The sequence below is a fragment of the Panulirus ornatus genome, chromosome 57 (assembly GCF_036320965.1).
Source record: "Panulirus ornatus isolate Po-2019 chromosome 57, ASM3632096v1, whole genome shotgun sequence".
In the NCBI taxonomy this organism is placed as follows: domain Eukaryota; kingdom Metazoa; phylum Arthropoda; class Malacostraca; order Decapoda; family Palinuridae; genus Panulirus; species Panulirus ornatus.
In genome coordinates this window covers 6432935-6454089 of record NC_092280.1, presented here as the reverse complement: position 1 = coordinate 6454089, position 21155 = coordinate 6432935, and the positions used below count along the sequence as shown (strand labels likewise).

General features: G+C 35.2%; 1 protein-coding gene across 4 annotated transcripts; it reads right to left on the bottom strand.

The window, feature by feature from the left end:
• Positions 1-211: 211 nt before the first annotated feature.
• LOC139766135 (uncharacterized) lies at positions 212-19883 on the bottom strand. Of its 4 annotated transcripts, none has more exons than XM_071694375.1 (12): positions 19433-19883; positions 16374-16461; positions 13995-14907; positions 11727-11927; positions 10728-10879; positions 8755-8914; positions 8295-8394; positions 7716-7810; positions 7115-7276; positions 4829-6390; positions 4351-4540; positions 212-4091 (listed from the first exon to the last, which is right to left on the bottom strand). In XM_071694375.1, the coding sequence occupies exons 1-12, from the start codon at positions 19443-19445 to the stop codon at positions 3510-3512; spliced, it is 4218 nt and encodes a 1405-aa protein (XP_071550476.1). In that variant the 5' UTR covers positions 19446-19883; the 3' UTR covers positions 212-3509. The 4 variants fall into 4 exon arrangements, with proteins under 4 accessions (XP_071550476.1, XP_071550475.1, XP_071550478.1 ...); XM_071694374.1 differs by lacking the exon at positions 19433-19883 and adding an exon at positions 19047-19280; XM_071694377.1 differs by lacking the exon at positions 19433-19883 and adding an exon at positions 17907-18018.
• Between the last annotated feature and the right edge of the window lie 1272 nt (positions 19884-21155).

Below are 21155 nucleotides of genomic sequence, written 5' to 3'. Positions count from 1 at the left end.
ATTAAAAAAATCAAACAAAAACCTAGAGATGAAAGGAACTATTAGATTGTTCTCAAATTTTCATGCCTCTTGTTTCTATTCAAACTTCTAACTGATGGGCATTTCCTTAAGATTTTGCCATATTAAGTGAGACAAAAGAACTAAAAACAAAAGTGTTATCCTACACTAATTGAACATTTATTTCTTTTCAAATGTTCAACTAATGGGCATTTCCTTAAGGCTTTGCCATATTATTCGAGACAGCTGAAAACTGAAGAGTTATCCTTTCCTTGTTTGTCATTCATCCTTTGTTATTCATATTACTTATCTATCTTCATACATAGGTATGCAGAATATCCAATGTATTCTTAGAAACTTGCATACAAACATATAGCAAGTGCTAGCTTTAGTGAATTTTCAGTAGTATGGTTACTGATATCACTTTGGCTTTCCTAACTTTCATAATGAAAAACTGTGTATACATATATATATATATATATATATATATATATATATATATATATATATATATATATATTTGAATAATCACTGTACAAAGTACAAATTAAACTAGAGAAACAAAATGTGTATCTCTTAAGCCTTACTGTTTTGCTCAGTATATCTTTGCTGGTTTTAATGTAAGTATGAAAATGGAACCATGTTAACACTACCGCAGTTTAACAATATACTTCATTGTACTTGCCTATTTTTTATTTCATCTTTTTCCAATCACTTCCTCTTAGTTCTTACACATTTTTTTCTTACATAGCTAACCTGTAGAATTATTTTGTCTTTTTATCTTTCCTTCCTCATATAACTTGTCTCTCTTTATGAGGAGGTCTACAAACACCTGCAGAACCCAGTTTAATTTGTACTTTTTTCTCTTACTTTTTTCTTTACCCAAAATGGCCTCTGGGGCATATTTTGTCAGTGCCCTAGTGGTAGTGGTGGGTAGTTAAAGAGGAAACCATAAAAACAGTTTAAAAATTTTTAAGATATTAGGAAAAGTTCTAAAGATGGAACCCAAGCTAACCCTAAGCTAAGTGCCAAATTTATCGACCAGCCCATATGGGAGGTTGAACACTTGGGTAGACTTATACAGACTGGTGAAGCCAGGATTTGAACTCTTGCAGGCCTGTGACCATGAAAGCATAATGTAGGTCTTAAATCCTGGATCATAAGAAAAGTTAGAAATGACTGCATCTGCTGTATGGAGGACTCATACAAACTCCAAAGGTTTTCATATAAAAGGATGATGAATTTTAATCCAAATAAAGACAAGGTAATGAAGATTGGACAGTTTAAAAGAAGGTCCTCAGCGGGATATAACTTACATGAATCTAAGTAAGAATTACCTAAGAGCCCGCATTGTGTTTAAGCTATCGTCTCAGCTGCATATCAGAAGAAATATGCAACAGGCAAACTATCTGCCTACAAATATAAGAAATGTGTTCCAGGACATTGATATGAGACAAAAACTGCATTATGCCTGGTAAGTCTGGTTACCACACCTTAAGAAGTATAAATATCTAATCAAAAGAGTACTAAGAAAAGCAATTAAGATAGTACCTGAATAAAGAGTACTCAGCAATAAGAGGCTGAAAGCTACAAGCTGTCCACCAAGAAAGAGGAAAGACCAAGAGAGAGAGGAGGGGGGGACCTGATATCCTTAAAGTTCCTATATTAGCTGGATGATGTTGACAGTAAGTTCTTTAATAGATACCAGAGTAACTAGATGTAATGACAAAAAGAGAAAGAATGTAGGGAAGTACTGGTTTAGTGTTAGACTGAAATAGACTGATGGAGATGATCAATGCTGGCAGTTTACCAAGGTTTGAAAGGCTACATACTTTATGATAAAGAAAATTTAGAAAAAGTGGCCCCATGAGTAAAACTCTCCCTTTGCTTTATGAATGTATAGATACATGAGGTGGCACTTGTATTCTGATATAAGTGGGATCAAAGATGCACACACACGTGTGGTGGGTGTGCCAAGTAGCCACAGGGGCAAGTGCTGTGGATCTAATGCACTCAACTTACTGACCGATTACATTTCTTGGTTTAATTCTCTAGTGCTAGAGTTACCCTCTGCCAGTAGTCTGTTAAGGATGAGACATTAAGACTACCAAGCAGCCCTGGAATTTGCCAAATATGGAGAATTTCTTGCCATGGCCACCCCCTTGAGGGAGTTCCCAGAGGGAACAGGCATCAGAGATTTTAGATACACAGATAGTTCAATTCTCTGTCAATCTATCTCTTTTCATAAATAGCTGACTTTTTTTTTTACCTATTTAAGCAGTATGGATTTGCCATCATGAATTTTTTCAAACTTTTGTATGCTGCAGAAATTTGCACTTTCACTGTTTGGTTTCTCTACAACTCGGAAACTTTTCCATCAGATACATTTCAATTTAGTTTCTTGATGAGCTGGTTGATGTTTTACAAATCACAGTTAAAGAAAGCTTTATAAGAAAGAGAGACATGTTGCAAAACTAAAATTAGACCTCTTTCTCAAAAGGCCTATGCAAACCTAACTTCCAGCTAAAACAGTTGCTTTTTCAGATACTTCCAAGATAACGTAGACAACCCTAATGCCCCACCCAGTTATCCCATCCCACTCTGTTACCACTTCAAACTGTTATCATCACACTTTCTGTTAAGTTCTTATTAAATATCACCTAAATAAAGAGATGAAAATCTGTGTAAAGCAGTCCATAGGTTGTGTTGTATTCCATTCTTAAAGAAGCATGGGAATTAAGTGCTCAAGACTACAAATTTCCTCATGATATGACTTTAACTGCTTGCATTATAACATTCTGCATAATGACAGGTTTTACAAGAACATTGCAATGCATAGGATGACAAAAGAAATAAAAGAGACAGTAGATATAGTTGTCCAAAGTAGAAAATCTACTGGAACTTTAAAGAGGAAGAAAAATGAGACCATGAAATTAAAAAAGGCACCCATAGTTAAGCCAAACCTAACCTATGGGTATAAAGTATGAACAGAAAAAAGCATACAATTTTAAGATTATGAAGCTGAAATAATTCACCCACAGGGTGCCTGTGGTGCTAGCAGATGGGATGTTTGAACAGGGAAGGAAGTGAGACATCAGGGAAACAAACAAAAAGATTGATACATCATTTACTTCTTCACCTTGAGTGTTTCACTTCCTCTTTACTAGTTGCTACTGAAATGTTTTTTCTGATCTCAACTACAAATTTTTTAGTGTATTTTGTGGACACTTGGGAACACTAAGCAATTTTGTCTACAGAATGACAGACTTCCATAGCCTAATTCTAAGGACATAAAGTAATTTATGCATATAACATGTATAACTATTGTAACTCAAAATCAAGTTTTTAGGTCAAATAATAATTTAGATCCCATGCAAAACAATAATTGATTTTTCACCAGTGCATAAACTCTTTCAACATGAATTCAATTTATGATCCTGGCAATTTATATGATTAGATATAAATACCACTAACTTTCTGGTACTGTATTAGACCTAGAACAAGATGCTCATTTAGTTATGGAAATTACGGTGAAGTGGTCGTTTACTTCCTTTCCATGGCTTACGTCGTATTCGTTTCATTTTCCTGATTACATTCAAACAAAGTCTCCTTTCTCTACTATTGTAACTAGTAGTGCTACCCAGAGTTCCTTTCATTTTATTTACATAAGCTGTTCTGTTATCATATTCTAATAACTCATTCAACTTTCTTAAAGCAATATCCCCTTGAATTGTAATATTAGCTGAAACATGACTGCCTGTCACATTTAATCTGGTTGCTGCTGACTCTCCTTGACCTTGGTAAGGCATACTGATACATGTCCTATCTGTTACATTACCTGTGAGCTGTGGCATCTTATTTGTGGTCCCTGAATTATCTTCCTGCAATACATTTCTTGAATCCATATTCATCGAAGTAAAGTCTTTAAACTTCAGTCGAGATTTCTTATGGTGACTTGACAGACCAAGAATATTGTGACGTCTTATTTCTTCTAGTCTTGTTATTCTTTTTCTTTGACGAGTACTTCCTGAATTTTGCTGCTGCTGCCAAGGTCTCCTTTTGTTCTGAGACACTGTGCTTCTTGCAAGAGCAACCTATTTCATATAGAAAAGCAATATAAGTCTCCAGCACCATAACTGTATGTATGATTCATAATCATCAGAAATTATGTGAATACACTGGAAAAAAAAAAAAATTACAAGATTTTCCTATTAAAGCTAAACTTATTGTTATGCAATGTTTTCAAGAGGAGTTGAAATAATCTTACTTTATTCAAAGACAAATAATTCATAATTGCAAACAGTAACAACCTGTGTTCCTTACATCACTTACAAAGTACAAAAAGTACTTTACCTCTGGATTACTTGTTTTGAGAGAGTTTGGAGAGAAAGAACACCCTTCCTTATCAATTATTATGTATTCCAAAGAGGATGAGTTAGATGATCCCTGAAGAGTTGAAGTTGCAGACAGTGTTGCCTTGGTAGAGTTCTTATTTGAATTTTTCAGTGTACCATTACAGTGTGTTATTTCTGGCAAGAAGCACCTGAATGGGAATGCAAACAATTATTACTACAACATCTACATAAAATAAAAAGGAAGTATATAAACCTCCCATATCTCTTTCAAGACAATAACGCTGGAAATTATAGCATCCATATCTTCATTCCAGAAAACTAATTTGTGTACAAACCATGATGAATCAATGGGTTGTGTAAACCAACTGTTATGCTAGCACAGGCAGTGCTTTCCTCAAATGAAGACTTACTAGATCTAGACTGTAAATAAATATATGATTACTAATACTAATCGAATCATGATAACATTTACTCACCTGAGGCTTTGGTGTTCATTAGTGGTTTCAGTTAACTGTGACAATTTTTCATCCCTGGTACTCAAGTGCTCATCATAATCATCAGTAAACGAGGGACTTTTAGATAAGACTTCTCTTGTTTCATTTGTCTTAACCATCTTCAGCCCTTTGGTTGAATCACTCATTTTCTGGCCTTTATAATCTAATTTATTCATATCTCTAAGTCTTATCTTGTTAGTTGAGCTGTGGAGGGCCTTTTCTTGAGGATCAAAACTTACTGCTAGTTTATGGGATGAGCACAACTGTGATTGTGTATGTTTAAAGAACTTTGCATTATTTCTTGTTTCATGTGGAAGATTCTGAATAGAATTATGTCTAAGTGCTATGCTTACATCACTACCTTTTTCATAAGAATTATCAGGGAAGCATGAAGCTCTTGCCAAAGATTCTGATGAAACTGAAAGATGAGATGAGGGTACCTCACCAAACAGAGAACCTTGCCTAAGTGATCCTCTATATACCTGAGACAATTCAAGTATGGGTTCAAAATAATTTGTTTGAGAATCCATTTGAGAATATATTGATGACTGTGAATGATATGGTTGAGTACACTCTTCTCTTTCTTCATTACATTCTCCTTTTCTGACAGCCTGTCCATGCTTTCTTTTGTCTTCCAAATAAGATTTAAACTGATTACTTCTTTTCAGGGTACCAAACTCTGTTGCAAAACCCTCACTCTCTCCAGATAACAATATCTGTTCTTCAAAATAAGCTCTTGATCTTTGCAGATTCTGGTAACCTGACTGTGAGTCAGACAATGACAGGATTTGACTTTGGCAAACTGATTCAAGTGCTGGTTCTAGATGATCTTGATACCCAAAAGCTGATGATGATACAAATTGATCTTGGCATCCAAGACTTGCTGATCCTATGTTATCTTTGTGATGCATATCCCAGCAAGGAGAGCCAAATGATCCAGTACTTCCGTTTTCCTTTAACCTATACATGTCTGGATATATGGTATAATTTTCAGTGGGCATAACTATTTCTTTGTCAGAGTTACGGCATTTCTCCACAAACCTTTTTTTATGACCTTCACAATGATATCCACAACCAACTGGTAACCCTCTTTTCTTCAAATCCTGTACATCCAGACAGTCAGAGTTTCTTTTCTTAGAAATTTCTGCAGTCTGGTTAACAGGATTCTCTGACAAACCGCTAAATTCTGCAACTGAAGTCTCTCCAACATGTACTTCAAATGGACAAAGTACTTGACTTTCTGTGACACTGTCATAAAATCTACCCTTAATCTGTGGTATGTTAGCAATAATCCCTCCATGTGACAGGTTTATTCCCTGTGCTTGACAGTGACGGATAATGTTGTATTTTGCTTGCTGAGCACATAGAGGACCATGTGCTAAAAAATTCACTAGGTAATGAAGTAATGGGCTAAGCTTGGTGAGGGAGTCTGCAGACAAGGCACACACAAGGTTGGATAGGGGGACCAACAAAGTAGGATCACCCCTGCTGCATTCAAGCATGAGCTTCTCTAACATATTCACATCTGGTTGAAAACTGCTTATCTGTAACACAAAGTAATAAAAGTTTAACAGCTCACCTGTAAATACTTCTGTCTACAACCATTATACATTTTCAGAGTCTCATATCCTCTATAATAAATATGAATCTATCCAAAGGTAAGATCAAAGGAAAAGTGTAGCATAGGAAACATTACTCAATGGTACAAATTCCATAAAAAAATTCCAGTTTCCCCACGTTTTCATATACCATAACTTGATTTCTCCTGTGTAATTTAATTATCACCTACAGCACATTGTTGATGTGTGCTAACTATCCAAAAGGAAAAATATACAAGCAAGGCTATGGAAACACCAAACAAGTTGCATTGAATTGCTTTATAATTCATTACAAAACTAATTACTATGTGAAGGATTTCTTAAAGCCTTATACTGTATGAGGCACATCTGTAGTCATCTGCCAAAGGCATACTATACCATATATGACATTAACCATCAATGGTTTAACTGTAAATTATGAAAGTATTAGATGAGTTTTCTCTAAAGCAGAGGAGCAAATTTAAGAAATGTATTGGGCAGTATTCAAAGATTTTGTGACATGACAACAGGCTGCATTATCTAAGAAATAAACAACTATATGAACAGTGAATATATGAAAAGAGAACCATGAGTGTAGTGGACATACTTTATGGTCATGATGTGAAACAAAATTTTACTAATATGGATAGTGAAGTATTATGCTATCAAGATTTTCTAAGCTAGGTTTCACCTGCATTGCACAGATGAGAAGGTCAATACCAAGGGTTAAGTTCCCAAAGATCATCATCAGAGTTGACAGCAAGTCCCAGGTACAAGTAGGCAATGGCACACGTAGTTCACACGCCAACTGTCCCAGCTCTGCCAGTTCAGGAAGAACTGACATGGCACTTTCCTGATAATAATGTGAAAAAACATAATGCTAACAAAGAAGGGGCAATTAATAAGAAATAAGAAAAAAAAGGTAGGAGTAAAGGTGTGAAGGAACATCAATAGGTAAAGAAGTGTGATGTGTGTATAAATGTAAAAAGTGTGATGTGTGTATAACTGTGTGATGTAGACTACTAAGATTCATTTGAAAGTACATCATAAGCATGAGGAGTTTTTCGATATGCTGAACTGGTGCTTGTTATACTGGATAGAAAGATAATGTTCAGCAGTAGTATAAGCAATTGGATCCAAAACAGTTCTATATTTTCTAAATCGGAGGAAAGGACTTTATTCACTGCCACTCAAAGCAAAAAATATATATAAATTTTCTCTGACCTTCCAAAATTCTGCTAAACAATATGGGTATTGTGCCATTAGCCCATCACACTACGAGGGATAATTACCTTGTCTGTGGGTACCAGGGAGATATAGATAGCAGCATCATCTGACTTCAGCCTTCGTACTTCCTTCAACACCCAGAAACTAGTCTTCCTCTCACCTAGAAAAAAAGAACAGAATTGCAATAAAAAACATTAGCAAACTGATTACTGTGATACTCCCATCTTTCTACTGTAGTACACCTTCTAAACTGTTTCTATAAATGCAGCAATCTGGTCAAAGTAAAACTTCCTTTAACAATAATCCCTATATATCTATGCACTTTCATACACAGTAAGATCCCTTATGGACAAATTCCTTCATTGTTTCATTCATACCTAAAACATTCCTTGTTCCTATTCCTGCTTATCCAACACAAATCTACTGTCAAAATAAATGTCTTCCATGAGTTCAGTTCTCGGTCTTAATTTCAATCAACCAGTCCTTTTATCTTCTCACCTCCACTTCTATATCCTAATCTAGGCTTTCAAAATCTCTTCATAATTTCCAATGATGAATGTTTAAAACTTCTGAATTTTCCTACATTCCTATCTTGTGGTTTACCCCAATCCTTCAAGAAAATCATCTGAACTTATCAACTTTACCTATTTCATTTAAGAAGGTGATGACAGAACAAGTAAAGTATGTAAAGATTTTAGATGGTAGAGAGATTGTTTTGCATAAGTGGCTGTAGGCATCACATACCTGCAAAACAGAAAACACAAATGGATTAAAATATGTCTACTAAAATGAAACAATGGAAAAGGTAAAAACTATTAAAGAAAAATTAATAATAATACCTGGGGAGAAAGGATATTGCCCACATATATCATGCATGTCTCAGACGACAATTAAGGGGGAGAGGTTGAAAATCCTCCTGACCTTTATTAAATTCCAAAATGAGTAACAGAGAAACGTTGAAAGACGATTTTTTTCTTCAATGGTCATCTGTTCTAGATGGCACCACATTCATGCAGAAAATGGTATACAAAAATACAAACAACAATGATGATGATAACAATTATACCAAAATCATGACAGTAGTGTTTCAATGCATGTACTAACCCTACTAATATCTTTGTATTCCATGAGGACCTTTAACCATCCAATATCAAGGATATTCTTTATTCTTTCTTCACACTGGCTCCCTGATTTTTCATATTTCCACAGCAGGACCTTTTCCCATGGACTTGCAGCCATGGTCTCTGGACAATACTCACAGTACCTATGGATGAGAGAAAAAAAGAAAAAGGTATTTTCAGCAGTATATTATAGTTTCAAGTTTCCTTAGAACAAAAGGCAGTATACAGAAGTTGGTCACTCACCAGCCCCAAAAGGATGATGAACAGTTATATATGTTCTATCATTTTCAAAAGTCTAAATGCATTATGAATGTAAACTGATATTTTCTTTGCTGCCTAGGCAGCATAAAATAATGTACTATCTTCCATGGCATTTTGATGGTAAGCAACAAGTTGAGTTAGAAAAATTTTAAGTGAAGGGTAAGGAAACACTGTCTGAGCTGCCATTTTTTTTTCCCTGAGTAACTGCTCCGTTATCTACTATGTCTGGGGTTTTCAAATACCCTAAATCATGTACAACATACAGTACTATAAATGGCATATCAGCAATCACTGGGTTAACATCATCCACATTAATGTATCCCTGTGATTCACAATAATGCCTTCAGAAGTAAAAATTTGTCTAGGCATCAATTCAAAAATTCATTAATCTGGGATAAAATTTGGCAGTAATACATTAAGTCGGAGAAGATCATGCTGCAAGACAGCTCTCTACCTGTTAAAGAAGTGCATAACTAAAAACAGTACACCAGTAGAATGGCTGCATAAGACCTATTCAGTTGTTGTATGACCATTTGTCAATGCTATGATATCCACAAAGTTAATTGTAATGATAAAATCTCAAAACCAATGCAACATGCATTACGCAGGATCTCAAAGGTTATCTGCTATTCGGTACACTTAGAAAACAATTAAAAAGCATAAAAGTAAAATTTCAATTCTGAAAATCTAAAACCATAAAAGTAATATTTTGATATTAAAAATAGAAAAATGATAAAAATGCAAACAAAATCTTTTGCTTACATGGCTGGACTAACGTACTATCATGTCATAAGCCCTGTATATACTCACGCAGGCATACCAGACATAAATAAACATAAACTAATATACAAAAATACAAAAGTTTGTTGAGGAGAAAAAATTAAGTGTCCACTGAGGAGTAGGTGCTAAGCAGGGTGGAAGCCAGCCTCCAGCATAAACTCTTTATGAAAATGATTACACAGTAAAAACTAACCACGTGCCCTGATCATGTCTTGAAGCAGGGAGACATACAGAACAGTAAAAAAAAATTCTGAGGTAAACTTGACTTCTGAAGTATATTAAATCTGAACTGCTGCACACTAGAATCACGAGGTAAACTAAACTTGACTAAGATATTTTGAACTTAAGGTTTTAAAACAGGCAACTTTCTAACTTGACTAAGGTAAATTGAACTTAAGGTTTTAAAACAGGCAACTTTCTAAGTTTCCTAACTCCACATGTCTTTCTCATCATCTCTCAATTCTCTATTCTCCCATCTATTCTCCTACTAGAAAAAAAATTGGATTTTCCATCTTTACTGTTCTTCTTTACTTACCTGGTTCTAAGAAAACTAAGGTTTTACAACTGCACATCAGAGTTAGGAATTATCCATACAAAGGTTTTCCTTACACTTCTCCTAAATTCTCCCCACAAACCAAAATTCTCAGGATGGGGAAAGGTTTAGAGAAGAATGAGATCTCTAAATCTTTCCCAATCCTAAAAGATTATCACTTCCAAAAGTATAAACCTCATTAACATTTCAGTTTCTTCTTGATTTTGCTTCATACCAGTTTCTCTCTAATTCCTCTCACACTCATCCCAAACACAAAATTCATGTTCCCACAACTCTAAATAGTGCACAATCTATATATTTCTTAAACAAACTGTTGTTCAAAAACATGTAAATTAAACTTTGTCTCTTAGCAACTGGATTACCTGACAAAAATTCCAGTTAGAATCTCGACATAATGAGAAGTCACATTATCAATAAAGGATTGAAGCAACTTGTAACCATCATATCCCCGATGAGCCTCACACAAAGCATAGACCTTAGCAACAACCAATGGAGAAGTCAAGTACGAGGGAACCTGGAAATTGCAAGAAAAACAATCACCATCATATAATCCTGTTACATCAACATTCACTAATTACCTTGTCTGTTTTTAAAAACATAAAAAAAGAAGACTAAGGATAGAGAAAGTATAACCAATATCAATAATGGAAATGTGAAAAAAATCAATTAACAATACCAATACATTTAAAGAATAGTGTCTAGATTTTCATCTAACTACTAAAGATCCAAGTTGGATCTTAAGCATAAAAAGTCATGCATCTGCAAAGAAGTATTGTCAGTTGCGTTTTTTAAAGAAAAGGTAGTACTCATGACGGAGTTACATGTTTTAGGAGTACAGTAAACTGTCTGAGGATAATCTAGCAGTGAATCTTCTATGGAGGTGCTTTCAATTACTAAACCCAGTATGATCCTAATGGGGCTGATGTCTTTTCTTTTTCCTTCCTTGATGATTTGGAACAAATGATTAAACACTTGACATAAGTTCCTGAACATTACAAACAACACCATGGATGTTTAATCTTTATGGATAGGGTGGAGAAGGATGTGAATGCAATGGTCCTGGAGAGAAGGATAGGGCTATTGGGGGTGGGAGTTCCTGGGAGGTAAGTTAGTTAATGTTTGCTGATGTCATAGTGCTGGTGACAGATTCGAGAGAAAATCTGAATTTAGAAATGCTTGTGAAATCTGCAAGTTGAGTGTCAATATGAATTAAAGTAAGGTTATCATGTTTAGCAGCAGATAGTGACTGGATGGGTGGAGTGTGAGTTTGAATAAAGAGCACCTGAAGAAAGTGTGCTGTTTCAGAAACCTTGGAGTTCCAAAGTATGATTTAATTACTAGTATTCCAAACATATACCAACCTCAATAACAGAAAACTCATGGTGCTCATCTAACACCAAAAAAAATCTAGCTAGTGGTACAAGCAATGACACAGCTAGCAAAGGAGCATAATGAGAATTGGCAGTGTGACCGTCAATGAGTTTCCATGCTTGGTGTTCCTGCTGGTGTGTTGCATAATGTAGAACGAGAAGACCTAAATAATTCTCCAGCTCCAAACACATCTGGCAAGCAAAAATAAATCACAACTGTTAGGGAACTAATCATTCATACAGCCTGCTAAAATATAAAAATGCAACAGTGCTAGAAAAGTTTCATTATCTGCCATCTGCTGGACCTTGATAATTACAAGTAACTAGCTGCCTACCAGCCAATACAAAAGAACTTTCTAGTTCACTAAATACTATATAATAAAGCATTTACAATAAAAGTCACATGTCTCATGGGTGCCAAAAATTAAAACCATACATGAAGCATGGATGAATCAACAGTCATCATTTTTCTTACATGACATGCTGCTTCTCAGTGATAGGTATTCATAGCTATATACACAATCACTTCTTCCCAATTGTTCTGCTGCCCACACTTACTGACATTCAATGATAATCATTTAATCATAGAGATTGAAATAGCTTGTAAAATGGTGATATAAGTAGTAAAGAAGTTCTATGAAGTGACAAAGAAATGACACATAATCATGCATTTTACTGAGAAGACAAGAGTGAGTATGACAGCTATGCAGTTAACTCAATGTGACTTAAATTTCTAGGAATGATGCATTTAAGTCACTGCGATTATTCAAATCAGGAAATATTCAAGATGATGATGATGCGACTTGGAATTATGAAGATTCATTCTTTATGCAGGCGCCAGTACAACTAAAATTCACACTTATTGATTATTCAGTATTAGCTTGTTTGTCCTATGAATGTGTTAACACGTAACGCAATACACGTGTACTCCTCTGGGTTCCATGCTGTTACATAAGTTATTACCTGTTTGTACAATATGGGAAGAGAATTTTCATGCCTGTGTAGCTCCATCTCAAACTGTTTTATACCATATACCAAGTTTACAAATAGTTACATTTCCTCTCTTAGCTTGTTACATCCACCCACAACTGTTACTGAGCTGTATTTCTTCATATTTTTCATAATTTGAATCTTAAGTAGTAAGTTCCCCTCAATATCCTCTCAAAATTGTCACTGATAATTCTACAGAATAACTCATTGCCACTATCAAATCTCATCGGAAACCTAGCCTTTCTCTGTAGCTAAGTTCCCTAACTAATGGTACAATATGTCCTGCTTGCTGCTGGATTTTCTCCAGTAAATCAGTTTATTTTCTCATAAGAGGTGACTAAATTAGTTTTACAAACTGTCTTGGTCCAACAAATGCTAAAAAATACCTTTCTGTGCATATTCATGTACTTCAAAGCAATTTTGATAATGATGATGGATGCTAGGCAGTGTAAAACCAATTTTCAAAAATGATGATAAGAAATGTGCTTCAAAGTACTGTCCCATTGCTCTCACTTCTGTTCTACTCTAAGGTATCAAAATAATGATCAAAGATATAACTGTTAAATTCTCAGAAGAAAAAGATCAACATCTGACCATCAACTCGGTTTCCAAAATAAAAGATCATGTTCCTTGAATCTTGACTGAAATTTTTAGTCATATCCCTTCCATTGGTACTATTACCTCAAACTCATTTTGTTTTTGTTCATAAGTGACTTCTGGATTAATTTAAAATTTTTTCTTTATTTTTCTAGTTTACCAATATCTCACTTGTGTGGAAGATAGCTGATTGGTCGGCAAATTTCATAAGGAGGCAAACTAAACCAATGTAGTTGCTTTTCAAAAACTGTCTTCTCCCTCATTCAAAAATTACTTTTGTTGTAACTCTGTGTTAAAGACAGCAGAAAATTAATCATAAATTTCATGCGAGATATGGTAATATAAGAGAAACATATACAATAGGAAACAACAGACTGTACAAGAAAAGATCAGCACAAATTCAGATAACACTAATGTTACATGGGTGTATATGAAATAAATGTACGAGGATAAAAAAGGCAAGATAAAGTTTGTTTCACAAATAATATGATGGATATCAGGCAAAGCTCAATGGATTTATTTGTATCATTCTTAACTCGTACTATAAAATATTCAAAAGATTGAGCTTCACTGATCTTCTATGGAATAAGGGACTCAACAAAGCTGCTATAAATACTTGCAATACACTTGATTATGCTTCAATTGAACATGTAATATAACTAAGAAACCTACCTCGTGGTGATATGGGCATGCAGGTTGGAGACAAACACCTTGATAGATGAAAGTTAAGCAGTATCGGTATTCACAATTGACTGGCAACTTAGGCATAGGAACAAACTTGCTTATTTCCTTTAGGGTGTGTATGTAAGGTGATATCTGAGGCTCTGAATCTCGTAACATAAAGGTTATCCCGATCATCTTACTTCCCTTTTTGGAGTAAATCTCATCCACAGATACATGCTTTTCTTTCACCTCTCTTCCACTTATTTCTTCTTCTACCTCCTCTTGATATCCAACATTTTCTGTAAGATTAAGTTCCTGCAAACTGTTTAAAAGAGACAAATACTTCTCTGTTTTTATCACTTTTCGAGAAAATGTTGAGTCTATTGACAGTCCTATGTTGTTAGAATCACTATCTACTTTTACATCATTGCCCTTTCTATCTAAAACTGGTTTCTTAACGCAGTTTTCAACAGATTTCCCTGACAATGCTTTTATATCACAGGACCTCTCTGAAAAGTGTATCTTTTGTCTTGAACTATCACCAAAATCCATCTTATCTGAAGTCTCAGTCTCTCTATATAAGCTTTGACTAACTCTATCTTTTCTAGAGTACTTTTTAGCATCAAATAAATGCCATAAATCTTTGTTAAAGCCTACATCATGAAAAGGCTCACCATCAGCGATGTCTGAGTTTCTTTCACAGAATTCCCCATTTGATGCCTCATATGTAACATAACTATCATAATTTATATTTGGGTTGATTTCTTGTCCATACTCACTTCTCTCCTTAGCCATTTTTAAGCACATTCCAATAGTTTTCATGTGATCATTTTCATTTACACTTGTGCTACTGATCACATTATCTTTATATGATTTTTTCTGCTTACAGTCCACATAATTTTCCTGCTCAATATCAGTGTCCCTGAAATTTAAAAGAATGTATCACCTATAAATTCTGACAAGTATACAATATGATCATGGACTATAAATTGAGCTATTACGGAAAGGTACTACATATCCCTGACTCCTTAGAACTGGCGAATAATACAATACTTCCAATTCAAATCTGTTTTCCACATGTATCAGTTCTCATCATAGAGGATATGAATGTATAATTTCATTATATTAAAACCAGTTATTAAGGTGGGAAGCACACTATGTCCCATGCATGTCTTCACAACTCATTCAGCATTTCTAAAAAAAAAAAATGAGCTTTTCCTCAACTCTGCAAAGGATTAGATCTTGACATTCACTGTTATGCATATAACCCCAAAGAAAATTAATTTTCCTTTTAGTTATATGCATATACTTGATCACATGCACCACTGTGACCTCTTGCAATACACTATCGTATATGTCAGAGGACAAGACCCCATCATGCACTAATGCTGATGACCCCCACTTCACGAACACTGTAAAAGAATCCAGCTCTGAGGGGAACATTGATCTTGCCTGAACTAGCAAACCATTGCCAAAAGGGTCAACTACAGTATAGTAATAAATCATCAACATAACAAATGAATTACACAAGGCATAGTGACCTTTTATAAACAAGAATGGCTAATGAATATCTACTGTACCTTCTAATGATGACTTGGGGAATGAGAGAATTGCTATGGTACATCCAAAACTCTGAATACATTTAACGTGGGTCACCTGACAAGTAGGAGTTCAGAGAAGAGCAAAAAACTTGTACAAAAAACTTGTACAAAATAATCCTACAGAGTTACCTATTATTGAAAAAGGTTAAGCTAGCTAACTAGCCATTTCTCTCTTATAAGTCAGCCCATCTAACAAAACGTTTTGACTTTATTCCCTCAAAAATTTAAAATCATCAACAAGAGAAACAAAACAATTTCAGTGGACATAAACACTTCATGAAAGATGCAGAAACCCAGAAAACAAGCTAACCTACGTAACCACTGTATATAAAATGCTTGGCCCTATTGCGGAAATAAGTTGTTTCTGCCACAATTATGAACATGGCAATAAACCATAGGCAAACCAAAGAATTTCATCTATGGGGAGGTGGAAGGCTGGTAAACATCTGTATCATGATGAGATCCCAAGAATTTTAAGACATTCAGCATTTCCAGTGTGTCAGCCAGTGACATTACTGAGTTAAGGTTACTGACTAGCAGATTAATAAGGTTAATAAGGGATGAGAGGGGCAAACCTTACCAGATGGCAGGGGTTACAGGTCTCGCATGCCTGAGGATCTTAAGAGATTTTGTTACAGATTATGGGACAAACTGATCTTGGAAATGTGTCAAGGTACAAGTATTGGAATACGGTTCTGCATTAGTTACATTGCTGGATAAAGGGAGGTATAATGAAATAGGAGGAAAAGCTAGACCAATATCACAAAAAAATTCAACCTCAACTTACAGTTCAGTCCAGCTGCTAGCATATATGGAGAGCACATCCTCATCATCTGAATCACATGTGTTGTTTGGGGAAGAGGTTTTCAAAGGATCTACAAAATCAAGAAAAAGAAAATCATGTTTTGACGTGTAAAACCTGATTCTAAGCTTGAACTACTTATCAGCTGCCTTAGGCTTTCTTTGTGACAGGAAGCAGGGTTGCCACAGAAAGTAAAAACAGCAAGTGAGACATTATCAGGGCCTTATTCAATTAGACAATACTGTTCTATGATTCTACAACCAACAAGGATATGGCTTTTGTCTAATACACAATCTAACAATAATAAAAATGGTATAGTTTAATGAAATACTGAAATCATTGAGTTTTGTATTCAAAGACTGTGATTTATAATCACTTTTGCTCCTTTCTATGTAATTTTTATAAATATGATCAACTTTACTACCATCTCCTACTTACTTTCAAATACATTTCTGGCTTCAATGATAATGTATATCCAAGAAATGCTCCCTCACTACGATCATCTTATTAAGTCTCGGCATCTTGACTGCTTTCATCGTTGACAGATATTTTTTTCATACATTCCTTTTCCTAAAGGTAGTAATTCTATCTGCAAAATCCTACCTAATGTTCCTACCGACTACTAATGTGTCCACCTAATGCTCCTGCCTACTACTTCTGCCTAATGTTTCTACCTAATGCTCTGGCCTAAATGTTCCTACCTACTACTGCTCTTGCAATTTTGCCTAAAGGCAGGGGTATTGCATAGTTCTTACCACAGGAAAATTTAGTTACGAAGAATAAGTAGTGTGAGTTAAGTGTTCTGTGTAACAAGGAGAGATTGTATGTTTGTGGACAGAAATCCAGTAGTCCACGTGTGGGTGAGCAGAAAGGAAAGACAGCTAACTGGGTCACAGGAGTGCAACTCGACAACTATTAAGTGCTGGCTCACTACGCAACTGTCACTAAACCTGCTTATACCAAAGTGGGTAGTACTGGTAACATGTTCTTTCTTGTTTCATAACTTATCAGCTCAAAGTCCATCAGGTTCATTTTTGTCCATTTGTATACTGTGTCTAGGTCATTTTACATTTTACATTCCCTTACTATACTCTCTTTTACTTCTCAGTCAATATCTAATATCATTATCAAAGTGGGGAGCTGAAGCTAACACAGTTCCTTGAATTCCTCCAGACAGGTTATCATCAAATCGGTTCCATCTGCTACTCCTTCAAACTTTTTGTTAGATACTAAATTTTTTTTCTGTTCATTTCCCTGCCTTATCCTTAAGAGGTACGTCCTAAATACATATCTCATGCATAAATTTCCTACAGTATTTTGGTACTCTCTACAAAGACTTCTATTTCCGTCTTTCTTACTGAGCTACTGCAGTACTGGAGATCTCAATTTATGAATTACTGTTACCTGAAGTAATTCTTACAAAAAACTAGAAAAATGGCCCACACAAAAGGTAAAATTTACTCATTTCACTCACAAGGTTGCAGTCAAACTAAAAGCCACTAATGAAAACATACACACCTAAAATTATGAAATGAAACACAAGTTTCACCAATCAGCAAGGGGCAGGTCAATGACATCTGTATGTGTCTGAGGCAAATCCCCTAAGCACCCACTATACATCATCCCTGTTCTGAAACGTGTGAAAACAAATACAGCACAAGTGGCACCAACATATAATTTTCCCAACCTGTACTCTCTTCTCTAAATCAATGAACACACACACACAAAAACAATATGCTCCTTATTTCTGCTAACCTGACACAAGACCTATAGCACATATCTAATCAAAATATATATAGAATTCTATCAGTCCCCTGTTGGGATGACATGGCTGCTTGCTATTTATTGACATCCAGTGTTATGTTGGAGGTGTATTTTCATGTGTGATTTTATATATCTATTATTTCAAAATTACTTAATCCGTTTCAAATATACTATCATTGCCATAACTGATATCGTTCAATACAAAATGATAAAATATATCAGGTCTACATTGGAACTTACATCATACTGCACAATATTTGCTTTTCATTTTTCATACTTGACCACAATTCCGAGCATAAGCAAGATAGCGCCAGGAACAGATGATGATAGGCCTCATCTGTTCACATCCATTCTCTAGCTGTCATTTGTGATGTACCTAAATCACAGCCCCTATCCACATCAAGGCTCCACAGAACTTTCCATGGTCTACCGTAGATACTTCACATTCTCTGGTTTTCCATTAACAGCATGTCAACAGGACGTCGACCCCAGTATACCACATCGTTCCAATTCACTCTATCCCATGCACGCTTTTCACCCTCCTGCATAGATCACCTAAAACATCTTCCAAAGTTTCAATGCAGGGCTAAATCTGACTTTTGTTGATACTGAAAGAGAATGAGTAATCAATTCCATGCTCGTCCCCAATATTCCCCGGGACTTCATTCATCACGAAAGAATACATTTTTTTCATTAAAGCTAATGAAGGAATATGATTGCAATGCATGGCACTTTCCTATACGAAAGGTGATAAACTTTATTTTACCAGTTCAACAGGAATATATGATGTGACTTCTACATCACAAATTCATTCTAAGTTTCCTATATTCACCTGTGCATATAGAGCTAACACTATATATCCATTCAAACTTTCAAACTATATATACAACTCACATTTGCTGGGCTCCATTCTGGCCATTTGTCTACCTTAACACTTCCTTGTCTAACAGCTGCACTTGTGTGAATTGCATATCGTCTCCGACCACTTCAACTACACCTAACTTTTTTGAGAGCTACAGGAGGAAACTATTCAACAGAACATATTTCTACAGACTTCAGCGATTATTACAGAGTCTGGGGAAAATATGGAAAGGGGACACATGGATTAAAACTGGGAGTCTAGGGCCATGGGAGAATGAGAGGGTTGCCAACTTTCGAAAAGCGCTAAACTTACTAAAATAGCGGAAAAAAAAAAATGCTTTTCAAATCATTTTTTGCTCTTTGACGTGCCAGATTATTAATAACAGGTACGACTGACTACTCAAACATTAAACAATCACCATTATTCCACATCTGCTAATTCCCATTCCGCCACTCTTCGTCCCAGTGTAAGGTTGAGGTTCGTTGACTCGTATGTTTTCAATTACTCAGTGTTATTTTCAGTCCTTCCTTTAACAATTTGTAATCATAACAACAGTTTCCATTTCCTCTTAGTCCATACTTGATAGTTAGTACTGCATTTAAGCTTTTGAGTATCTAGTTCAAAGCTTTGACCTCACGATGCTCATATGACATCACACATCAGCGTTGGAGTGAGGCAATGTCAGCACAGTCAAAGTCAGCTCAGGGAGGTCACTGGAGGCATTTTCTCCTTTTGCATCCCTGGACGAGGTTATTTCAGTTCAGAGTGCTAAGGTGCCATTGTTCTGCTTGCATAATACATGATGAAGCTTCCTCCACTGGGACTCTGCGTGTATGAATTTCATCATTAAACGTCTTTGCTAGCTCCAGTATTCCAGGTGCCCTTGGCACCGCCATAGGGGCTTCAAGGTAAACCTTCAAGATAACTTTATAGACATTACACCCACTCTAACTGAGATGCCTGAGGTACATTTTCATTGCTAGGATGATGAATGAGGATGAATGTCACTAGTCGACTATCGTAAAAGTTGATGGTATATAGACAAGAAACATCTTTCATCCACACAAGATAATGGCACTATGTATAGTTGTATACATGTACCACAAATATTTATAAACATTGTTCTGTTCCACAAGCCTTCAGGCCAAAATTACAGGTATACATAAAAAGAGAAAGTATTAGTTACTTTGGTTGACTTACTGCACCAAAAAAGCAAGAACAAGTTATATGAAGGAATTGGAAGCAAATATTTCAGTAGGATATTGAAGCAGTGGTTATAAGAGGGATACTTTGTGCCAATGTTTATGAAATTTTGCAAAATGAAAACGTAATTACAAAGAGGGACCTGTGTGTTCCCAACAATTTAAGATTTTATGTTTACAAGAAATGGCTTGATATTTTTTCATTATCATGTGTCTTATTTGAGTTGTATTACTATCAATTCTGGCTCAGTTACAGATACTATTAGCAGGTGTTGTATTTGGATATTATTTCATTCATTCATTTTACAGTCAGGTGGACAGTATAAGATCAGTTTACATCAATTTGTGCTTTATACTATTAATTATATGTGCTCTCTTGTTTCATCTTTGATCGTGTGTTTGTCTGCATAGTCCTAGCTTAAACATATTGCTTATGGGATATTAACTGACTGTATATTACTGCATGTTTTCATTTTTCAACTAGTATGACTGAATATATTTGTATGTAGATAGAAATACTCTTGCATATTAGGTTGTTAAGGTTTAAAAGAATCATCTTGATTTGTAAGACTTGATAAGTATTATACATCTATGTACAATACACTATTGATATCTTTAAAGACTGTGTTTTTATCTTAAGCAAATTTATGACTGCTTCTGTTTGCATGTGAATGTCAATATGCATGCATGTGTGTATGGATGTGCATACAGTCTATCATAAGGTGAAAAAATATGTTCTGATATGTATTTATCAATACTTTATTGCACCAAATGCACACCACACAATTTTTGTTTCCTTTTATCTCAATATTTTAGAATGAGGTGAAATTTAAGAGTATCAGGGAAATCTAAATTACGATAAATTACCGGCACAAACCGAAGATAGGATCAGGACTTATATTCATAATCAACAATTCATATCAGCACCAGCAAAAAAAA

Bases quoted from the DNA above. Each gene is read 5' to 3' on its own strand.
- LOC139766135 (XM_071694374.1), bottom strand. From the start codon at position 19,071: ATGGCCAGAATGGAGCCCAGCAAAT. The intron at 11,928-13,994 runs GTAGGTTTCTTA...TTTGCTTGCCAG, and splicing joins CATGCCCATATCACCACGAG to ATGTGTTTGGAGCTGGAGAA. The intron at 6,391-7,114 runs GTGAAACCTAGC...TTTGTGTTACAG, and splicing joins TTCTCATCTGTGCAATGCAG to ATAAGCAGTTTTCAACCAGA.